Raw genomic sequence first — 10329 nt, 5'->3', positions numbered from 1 at the left:
AAAAAAAAAAAAAAAAAAAAAAAGAAAGTGATGTTCCATACAAGAGAAGGCATACATATACAAATTCTCACGTCCTAGTAATCTACGACCCTCTTTTCACAAACTTAAAGTTAAAAGAGCTCCAAACATGGGGTTTGTTTTTGTTGCTCCTCACTTGGCAGGCTACCTGACCTGCCTTGAACTCGTTTGGTGGTAAAACATGAGGTAACTGACAGGAGGCTATTTATAGTCAGTATTTTTCTCACGGAGTAGAAATATCCATGCACTTCACTATAGAAAGTGCAGGGACTTACTGTTAAGATAATGTAGTAGTTGTAGAGGTTTCAGCAAAGGGTGTGTGGACTTGTATATAAATGAGGATAGGCCTGAAATACATTTTCCTCTCTAAAGTATATTTTAAAGACACGTAATAGCAAGTATAATAAGGCAGACCAAATACTAATGTTAAAGCCAAAAGTTTCTTTTTCCCTTGAGTCAGTGTCTCACTGTGTAGCCCGTCTCCCGAGTGCTAATATTACAGACATATTATACCATACAAAGCAGAATCATACGTTTATGAATTACTCCATAAAGGATCCTTCAGGACACAGTTTAGTGCTCCATATAAAAAACCCAGGCTCCCCGACCCACGTGATTTTCAGTAAGCAAGTTTTTCCCTGCAGTCCTCACCCCAAGGCTCCACTATGAGCAGTCAGTTCAGAGGAAGCTTGGAACAAAGTGTGGTCCTATGAATGTCCTGGAGAGCAGGCTGGCCTCCAGGCTCTCAACTGCACAAGTACAGTCCGGAGTCCAAGGCTCCAGTCACTCTTCTTGCTCCATCCCTTCCCCTGAACTTCTCCAGCCCAAGGGCTTCCCTTCCCAGCTTCCCCTTCTTACACAACCCTGGCATTTCAGCTCTCTCTGAGTGCTTCCTCTCCCCTCCCTTCACTCCCTCCCCCCTCTCGCTCTCCTCTCCTCCCCTCTCTATCTCTTCTATCGCTCAACTCCCCCACCCCACGGGCAGGTCCAGTCTGCTGGCCATGATCAGTCTACTTTTTCTCTCCCTGCTCTGGACTCTTCCAGGTGCCTCTGGCTGTTCTCTCCCTCCCCTCGCACCCACCATAAAAACCTTCTTTCTGGGGAAATATGGAAGTAGGACAACATTCGAAATGTAAACAAATAAAATATTTTATATTAATATTAATATTTTTTTAAAAAGCCTTCTTTTCAACCGTATCCTGGAGTTGTGTGTCCTTATTTCATTCAGACCCATCTCCCCACTTCGAGGGCTTACCCTAGATTGCCACTGTATTGAACATTGGGTTCAACTGTATTCCTATTTTATCAGACTTTCCAGGGGATTTCTAGCATGTACTTGGCTTGACTTGTAAGGGAAAATGAATTATTTAGTAGATCCCGCCCTTGATTCCATTTTTCCTCAAAATCTGGACAAGTGTTCAAATGGCTTATTAAAAAGCAAGAACCTAGGGTAGAGGAGATAGATTAACTAGTACAGCGCTGATCTAACGTGCATAGAGCCCGGGGTTAGATTCCCCAGGACTGGGCAGAGTGGTCTTAAACTTTAATAGCTCAATAACAAAATTACAATTCTATATTTTATAACTATAATCCTAGCATTGGGGAGGTTGAGGCAGAAGGGTCAGAAAGAATTTCAAGGTCATCCTCAAGTATGAGTGGAGTTGGAGGCTAGCCTGGGGTACAAGTAACCTTGTCTCACACGCCTTTAATCTCAGCACTTGGGGGAGGCAGAGGCAGGCAGATTTCTGAGTTCGAGGCCAGCCTGGTCTACAGAGTGAGTTCCAGGACAGCCAGGGTTACACAGAGAAACCCTGTCTCAAAAAATCAAAAAGAAAAAAAAATCTTCAAATCCCCACTTTACCTCTTACATTAAGAAGAGGAAAATAATGAGCTCCCAGTTTAACAATGATCTTCTTAACCATTATAAGCATCACAACTAGTTACCAGCCGGGTGCTACCTACATAATCAAAAGTCCCAGTTCAAGGAAAAATTTCAAAGTGAAGGAGACTAAACAATTGATGGTGATAACATCAACTAGCGTGGCCTAACGACAGGGTTTGTTATGTGCTATCAATCTGATGAAGTGCTTCCTACACTTAATTTCTACTGGCGACCCTGATAAGAAGACAGTCATGCCTTTATTTTAAAGAAGAGGAAGCTGAGAGGGGTCAGATTTCCTCCCAGATGTGGTAAGCAAAGCCCGGGGCTGCAGGAGAAACCACCAGGAGCTCCAGGTGAAGGGCAAAGGTGTGGCGGTAAGGGGTGACCTTGGGGATGAAGGAATCAGCTGCCAGCCCAAGTTTGATTCCTGGGAACCACAAGGTGCAGAGAAAGAACCCACAGCACAAAGTGTCACATGTGCACCCACATGTGTGCACATAACATGCATATATGGAAGAAAAGCCTTAAAGGGGTGGGGAGGATTATTGGGGGCTGGAGAGATGGCTCAGTGGTTAGAAGCACTGGCTGCTCTTCCAGAGGTCCTGGGTTAGGCCCCGTGTGGCTGCTCACAACTGTCTGTAACTCCAGTCCCAGGGGATCTAACATCCTTACTCACACATATACACACATACAGGCAAAACACTGATCCGCATGTTACATATAAGAGGTGTTACTAAGACGTTGGCATCAAAGCCAAGTTGTCTTAAGCTTGAAGTGCAGGTCTGCTGTGAATTAGCCATGTTAATTTATGCAAACACCTCAGCTGCATAACCTGTGAGGCGGGTAAAATACTACTGTCCAGATCAGAGGACTCGGTGAAGACTACATTAGTGTGTGAAGCAGTTAGAGAACACCTAGTAAGGTCTATGCTTGTTATTATCATGGTTAGCATTAACTGGAGCCATTAGTCACATCCAGATTAGCTCTCCCTAGCCCTTCCCCCATCACAGGCCAGCTACCCCCACCTCTCCTGCTACCCGGTGACACTCTTAACTCTTATTTCTCTCATTTCAACTAAACTTTATGATCTGTGCCTACGAGCCAGGCCTCATGGCATACACCTTGAATCCCAGCACTCCGGAGGCAGAGGCAGGTGGATCTGAGTGCAAGGCTAGCCTGGTCTACATAGGAAGTTCCAGCCCAGCCTGGGCGGCGTGGTAAGACCCTGTCTCAAACTCTTCAAGGCTGTAACAAATGCATTTCACGCCATGGTTAGTAAATAGCCCACTTAAAATGAACCAGGTTAAAACCATAAACCAACAACCCTAGCACTCGGAAGGGCTGATAACAGAAGACTGTGAACTTCAGGCTAGCCTGAGCAACTTAGTAAGGCTCTCTCAGAAATGAAAGCCATCCAAAAGCAGTCAGATGACACTAACTATGCGAAAACATATCAAGTTACAACACATGAAACGTAGACGGACCGGGAGGCGGTGGAAAACTAAAACACTCCACACTTGGAAGTGGGCGACAGTCTCATTCTCACCTGTAAAATTACTTTTTTTCTAGTCCCTACAACCAGTAAAAACACACTTAGAACCCGGCCATATCGCTCAGCCAATCACTAAACAGACGCTTAGTATGCACACACTGGCACTGCCTGGCACTGGGCTTGGGCTAGGGTTACAGCATTTAAAGTGACACCAGCTTCTCCACCGAGCTTACAGTCCGGTGTTGGTGCCGAGCGCACACATGCGTATTGTGTTTTATAAGAGCATTCTGTTAATTATAAAACCCTTTCAACCTCTTACTAAAATATAACCTAATAAATAAAACAGGGAGACCATTCCCAACTCTTTGAAAGCGCACGTTTTCTTCCTGTCTCCAGGGGCAGTGTTCTGTTGAATGGCACACTTGTGCCCATTCATTTCTGACCTGCTCATACCCCTTTGCACACTTAAGATGGCGAAGACTGTATTAGACTACCCAAGAATCAAATAACTGAAATTTAAACTGAAGAGTAATGGCAGTCCCCAGATCGTTCAAGGTATGTCTCCAAAGGAGCATAAAATTCATTTAACCTGGCGGCTCACACCTCCCAAACCGGTTGTCTGTGCTCTTTGAAGAGTTTACAGTCTAATCAAACTGCTTCATTGCACATCAATTAAACGCAGTTCTCTCAGTCCAAGAAGGACCAGCGACTTGATCTAAAAAGTATTAGCATAGCCCATGACGCAAGGGTGGGTCAGTGCTAGCTCCCAAGAGGTCCGGGGCTGGAGTCCAAGATCAGCAGGCAGTCCTAGTCACCTGACAAGGGCCCTACTCTGAGATAAGCACTTGGTGCTTCCTATCAGCGTGTGCATTCTCACTAGTAAGGCCTCCAGCCCGCTGCCATGTAGCTGTACAAAACAGCAGAGCCATTATGAAAAAGGAAAAAAAGTTAATAAAAAAAAATCTCCCTTTCACTCTGCAAAATTCACATGCAAAACCGCATAAAATTCACATGCAAAACCGCGCAAAATTCACATGCAAAACCGCGCAAAATTCACATGCAAAGCCGCGCATGCCTCTAAGACAAAGTCTGTGATCCAGAAGAAACAGAAGATAAGGTGTTTTGTCAACGGTGAAGGATTAGTAGGGTGGCACCGCAGGACTGGATCCTAAGGAGGGCCACGGAATGAAGGCTCACTACAGAAAAATACAAACCCTAGGAGAGAGTTTCACCAGCGCAAGGCCTTAGAGCCAAAATCAAATGGCCAGAGGACTCTTGGGGACACCCTGTAGAAGGAAGGGGACCCATGCGCACGCTGAAGCACGCGAGGCCCGGACGTCCAGTCCAGCTGCTGCAGGCGAGCCGGGGAGAGGATGCACGCTCAGCGCCTGGGACTTGTGGGCCGTGTGCTGGTCCCCAGGCTGCAGGGAAGATGGGGAGGCAGAAGGGAGATTCGGGGTGCCGGCACCGCGGGGCTCGATCGGGGAATGCTGCGCACGCGGCTCCGGGGCTCGGGCTCCGCTACTCACCTCTCCGAACTGGAAAGCCGAGACGATGGTGACAACGACGCCCACGAAGCAGACGTAGAGCCCATACCTGTGGGATAGGCAGGTATAGGTCTGTCTCTGCAGGAGCTTAAGCAGCATCACCCCGGCCCCGCCACCCCACGCCGGGAGGAGCCCGCGCCGCGCCACCGCCTCAGCGAGCCGCCATTCAGGGGCCCCGGGACGCGCCGCCGCGCTTAGCTCACAGCCCCCGGCTGCCGCACATTGTCGCTCCGGCGACCGACGGCCCGCTGGGCTCCACGCCGCGGCCGCCGCTTCCGGGAGCCCAGAGCCCACGCCCTCGGCGCGGCGGAGGCGGACCCAGGGCCCGCAAGGCGCCCGGCGCCACCCGGGGTTGGCCTCGGAGAGGCGGCGGCGAGTCGCCAGCGCCACCTGGAGGGCGGAGGGGCAAGGGCAGGCGCGCGCCCTCCCATCTGCGCGTGCGCCCTGGGCCCTGCCCTTTGGGCCCTCTGCCCTCTGCACGGTGGGACCCACCCAACCAACAGGTAAGCGACCAGGGCTGTCCCCTGCAGTGTGCCAACGGGCAATCCTGCTGAACCAAAAAACACAGCTCCTGCCTCAAGTTTATCTTCGAAAGAAAATTTGAAAGATCGCGGCTAGGGAATGCATATTCGGCTTGTCCCAAATGACATAATCTACTCAAGACGTTCTTACACGAGGTTTAATTAGTTTTGGAAAAGCAAAAGTCACTAATCAGGCATTTATCAAAAAAAAAAAATTGAGGTCACAGGTAGGCTGATTGTGGCAAAACAGGGAAAACTAACGGGTTTAGATACTATCTGAAGCCTTAGCTTTTGATGGGTAATCAATCGTGGCTTGTAAGTTTGTGTATGCAGGGGAACTCGTGTGTGTGTGTGTGTGTGTGTGTGTGTGTCTGAGAGAGAGAGAGAGAGAGAGAGAGAGAGAGAGAGAGAGAGAGAGAGAGAGAAAGTGTACGGTGAGGGTCACTCGTTTCTGTCCTTCCATGCTGTGGGTTCAAGGAACTGAACTGAGGCTTGGAATCACCTTAACCTGCTGAGCCATTTCAGGAACCCTTTCAAATACGACTGGATAGTATAGCTATTGAATTGGCTTTGTTAATTATAAAATTAAAAAAAAAAGGAACTGGAGTGTTATAGAGAATTAACTAAGTTTTCGGGTCAAATTCACTTGGAGAATTGTTTGGGCCTACCTGGGTCTTTTTGTGGGGGGGTGGGGTGGGGGTGGGGAATTACCCTCATTACACAGCATGCTCTCAAATGCAGTGTCTACCACAGTGCATACCTGTTGAGCACTTGGGACGTTGAGACAAGAAGGTTATGAGTTCAAAGCCAATCTGGTCTTGGTAGTGAGACCTTGTCAATAAACAAAAGAAAATTAAAATGAAACCCCTCACTTTTCTACTTTGTTTCATTCGTCTACTCTTCAACTTATCCTATTTCTTCTAAAGCTTTTCGTTGGTTTTGTTGGTTGGTTTGGGAATTATTAGGTTTTGTTTTGCTTGGTGGGGGGAGGGTGGGAAGGGGAGGGGACAGGAGTGGGAGAAGATGGGACAGTAGGGGTGTGGAGGATTTTGAAACAGTGTCTCAAGAAGCCCCAGCTGGGTTCTAACTCCCAATGTAGCCAGGCAAGCCTTGAACTCTTCCCTCCCTCCCTTCCATCTGGGATTACAGGGCGGCACTACCCACCTCTTTTATCAGGTGTTCCAGTTAAATGCTTTGTGCCCTTTATCTTTGTAATCTCCATTGGTCTTGTTGTTGTTGTTTTTTTTTTTTTTTGAGACAGGGTTTCCCTGTATAGTCCTGGCTATCCTGGAACTCACTCTGTAGACNAGGCTGGCCTCGAACTCAGAAATCCACCTGCCTCTGCCTCCCAAGTGCTGGGATTAAAGGCGTGCGCCACCACCGCCCGGCCATTGGTCTTATTCTTGGTTTGTCCTGATGTTCTTGACTGTGTTTCTCAAACTTGATACTTAGTTTATTCCCCCCTCCCCCCAGTATTTTTGTTTTCTAGTGCCAAGTTGACAGAACCCTGGGCCTGCTGCCTTGTTTCTTATAAACCTCAAAAGTTCAGATTTCCTACTAAACACCGACTTTTATTGCCTCCCATTGAGATGCTTCTCGCTGAGCGTGGAGGGAGGTGTTGAAGCTTCAGGTGTCGGGCTGGGGGTACCCTGTGTCTGTGTCTCCAAGGCAAGGACGTGCTAAGACTGTTCTCTGGGGCTAGAGAGATGGCTCAGCAGTTAAGAGCACTGACCCCTCTACCAGAGGTTCTGATTTCAATTCCCAGCAACCACATGGTGGTTCACAACCATCTTTAATGGGATCTGATGCACTCTTCTGGTGTGTGTCTGAAGACAGCTACAGTGTACTCCTATAAATAAAATAAATAAATCTGAGAGAGAGAGAGAGAGAGAGAGATCTCCACATAGATCACTGCGTCCGTTTTCACATATTTGCACACCAGTTTACCATGCGGCTGGAGAAATATGAAGCAAAAGCCACACACTAGATTCCCAAGGAAGTAACAGCCTGTTCCTGCAATATGCCTCCACTGCCCCCTACTGGCCAATCTTAATACCACATCCACGGCAAAAGGGATGACTAACACAGGGCTGGTTTTCAGAGGTACAAATTTGGAGCAGAACGTCATCAACTGACTCCTAGCACAACACTGAAGGCCGTTCTGTTCTAACAATCAGAACTTGCTTCAACCAACAGTACCGTGTTTTCCCTCTACTCTCATACAGTAATCAACACAAAAGACTCGTGAGCTCAAAACAAGCATAGTAGCAGATCCCAAGGGTTCAGTGCCGAACACTGGGTCCTCTATTTAGATGCCAGTCAAGGCCCCAGGTTTCTCAACGTTAATGGACACAATACATACTGGAGTTCCCACTGTCCCTGCAACCCCTACCTCATCAGGCGCTTGAGTAACTTTCTTACATTGTTGCCTTATTATAGCGAGTGTTACAAAGGCTACAAATTAGTCAAGTGTGCCTGATAGCGTTTGTCTACTAGACCTAAGCTATAGTCACCTGGGAAGAGGCCCTCAATTGAGAAAATGCCTCCGTCGGATTGGCTTGTGTGCAAGGCATTTTCTTGATGAATAATGGGTGTGGAAGGGCCCGGAACTCTCTGGGCAGGATCATCCAGAGCAGATGGACCCATCCTGTAAAAGAAAGCCAGCAGGACAAGCCAGGCAACAAGTTGGACAAGCCAGGCAGCAAGCCAATAATTTGAGTTCCTCCAGGTTCCAAGCTTGAGTTCCTGCTGTGGCTACCATGGCTGACTGACCATAATCTGTAAGGTGAATAAGCCCATCCCCCACCCCCCACAATGCTTGTCGTAGTGTTCATCATAACAACAGAGATGCAAGCTAAGGTACTGGGCAGGATGGATTATGCCTGCACAGTCTCAGCGCTCAGGAGGCCGAGGCAGAGAATCATAGATTTGAGGCTACCCTGGCTGGGTAGCGAGACCTGGCATCTCAGAGAACCACGGTCTGTGGAAGAGAGTGTTTGCCAATCATGTGCAGGCTCTGAATTTGATTCCCCCACCATCAGAAAGAAAAGAAGAATAAAAATGAAGAGTCAGAAAGGGGAAGGGATCTGTAGGTCTCGTGCCCTCTTAGGGTGCACCAACTCTTAGGAACCAGAATATGTCCTGCTACCCAGAAACTCTCTGACTCCGATCCCTTTGGGATTCTGTAGAGACTTCATCACTCGGACACGATTCCTTCTAGACTGGGTGGGGAAGCCAATTTGTTCAGATGCCCTTCCTCTCTAGGTAGCCTCTCTTCCTTCGGCTAATGGGCAGTGCCACAGTGGATGAGGAGAGTCTGTGATCTAGTATTAGAAAGCATAGGTGAGAGAATTTATTTTTCATTTGTTGATTTATTGATTGGTTGGGGAAAAAACAAAAAAAAACAAAAAACAAAAAAAAACAAAAACAACTGTAGCCCAGGCTAGCACTTGTAGTCCAGGTTAGTTCGAACTTATGTATAGCGATCCTTTTGTGTCAGCTTCTGGAACTTCGGAATCACACGTAAGTGATTCCACCCGTTCAGAGACATTTTCTTTAGGTCGGTTGTATTAATTGAACAAAATGTCCCTACAAGAACAATTCAAAGGAGGGAAAGTTTCTTTGCTCTCGGGATTTCAGAGACGTTTTAGTCTGCCACGGTGCTCCGGAACATGAGGCAGCAGCTTTCCCATGGCACCCAACCAGGAAGCAGAAAGCACAAGGGAACCTTAGGGGGTATGTGGTGGGGGAGTGGGGAGGGAGCACAACCTTCGAAGGCCCACCCCTAGTGGCCTACTTAGGCAGGCAGGCCTTAATTCCTATCACTCTTCAGCATTCGAAGCAGGCACCAGTTGGAAACAAGAGTTTTCAAGACAAAAGCCAGCAGAGGGCATTTCGGATTTCTCTGACTTTTGGATACCCACTTCCACTATGCCGGCAGAGCTAGCCACTCTAACGTATTCACTCTTTAGTTCAGCACGCCAGAATTCTGGGTGAAGATTGCCAGTGTCCACTAATCTGCCCCAGCTCATCTCCCCCTTCTCCTTCCTCGGGATGCTTTGGCTGTGTTTGCTCCAGTGATCTGGCTACTTCAAAGGGCACCTCCATTTCCTAAGTGCCCAGCTCTTGTCTTCACGTAAATAGCCCTCAGATACCAAACTCCCAACCCTGCCACATTTGTCTTCTCTAGCCTTATCAATGATTAAAATTCCCGAGCCTTTGAGGCAAGAAATGAGCTCTGGTTCCTCAATTATTTTTCTATTCCCTCTCAAAAAAGTTGACACCAAAGCCTTTTCCTCCCTCTACAATCTAGAATCTTGACTTACATGTTTAGTGGTTCTTTTCTGTTTTTAAACAGGGTCTCATACAGTCCAGGCTGGCCGTGGACTAGCTGTGTAGCTAAACGCTGATGCTGATTCCTGATTTTCCTGCCTTTGTTCTCCAAGTACTGGGACTCAGGCACCCTCCACATCAGGCTATTCACCTTTAACCCCCAGTGCTATCTCCAGTGAGATAGTGCTGTCTCTGTCCCTTGTGAGTTGTTGTAGTTACCACCACAAAAATCAACGAATCAAATGATACCACCCTATGACCTAACTCTCCTTACTGTTTTTCTTGGTAAATACCCAACCTTCTTCTCTCTCAGCCTTGTGTGTTCCTTCCAGCCACCTAGCTACTCCTAAACAAATAGGACTTGGAGTCACTTAGGACCTAGTAGCTTCTCCTAGACAAATAAGGTTAATCTGAGCACCGAGACCTTGTTCTCAGGAATTCCCTTTGTGTATCCTCAGTCACAAATGAAAAGAAATCCTCAGCCGGGCGTGGTGGCGCACGCCTTTAATCCCAGCACTCGGGAGGCAGAGGCAGGCG

The 10329-nt window shown here is 47.8% G+C and overlaps 1 protein-coding gene across 1 annotated transcript in view; it reads right to left on the bottom strand.

Annotated features, from left to right (window-relative positions):
- Nucleotides 1-5225, bottom strand: part of Gnptab (N-acetylglucosamine-1-phosphate transferase subunits alpha and beta) — a 71272-nt gene extending 66047 nt beyond the window's left edge. The window contains exon 1 of the mRNA XM_021175070.2: nt 4922-5225. Coding sequence (XP_021030729.1) covers nt 4922-5038 — 117 coding nt within the window. The 5' untranslated portion in view covers nt 5039-5225. The remainder of the gene's footprint in view (nt 1-4921) is intronic.
- Nucleotides 5226-10329: the final 5104 nt, after the last annotated feature.

Source organism: Mus caroli, chromosome 10 (genome assembly GCF_900094665.2).
Source record: "Mus caroli chromosome 10, CAROLI_EIJ_v1.1, whole genome shotgun sequence".
In the NCBI taxonomy this organism is placed as follows: domain Eukaryota; kingdom Metazoa; phylum Chordata; class Mammalia; order Rodentia; family Muridae; genus Mus; species Mus caroli.
This window is presented reverse-complemented; position numbering and strand designations above follow the sequence as displayed.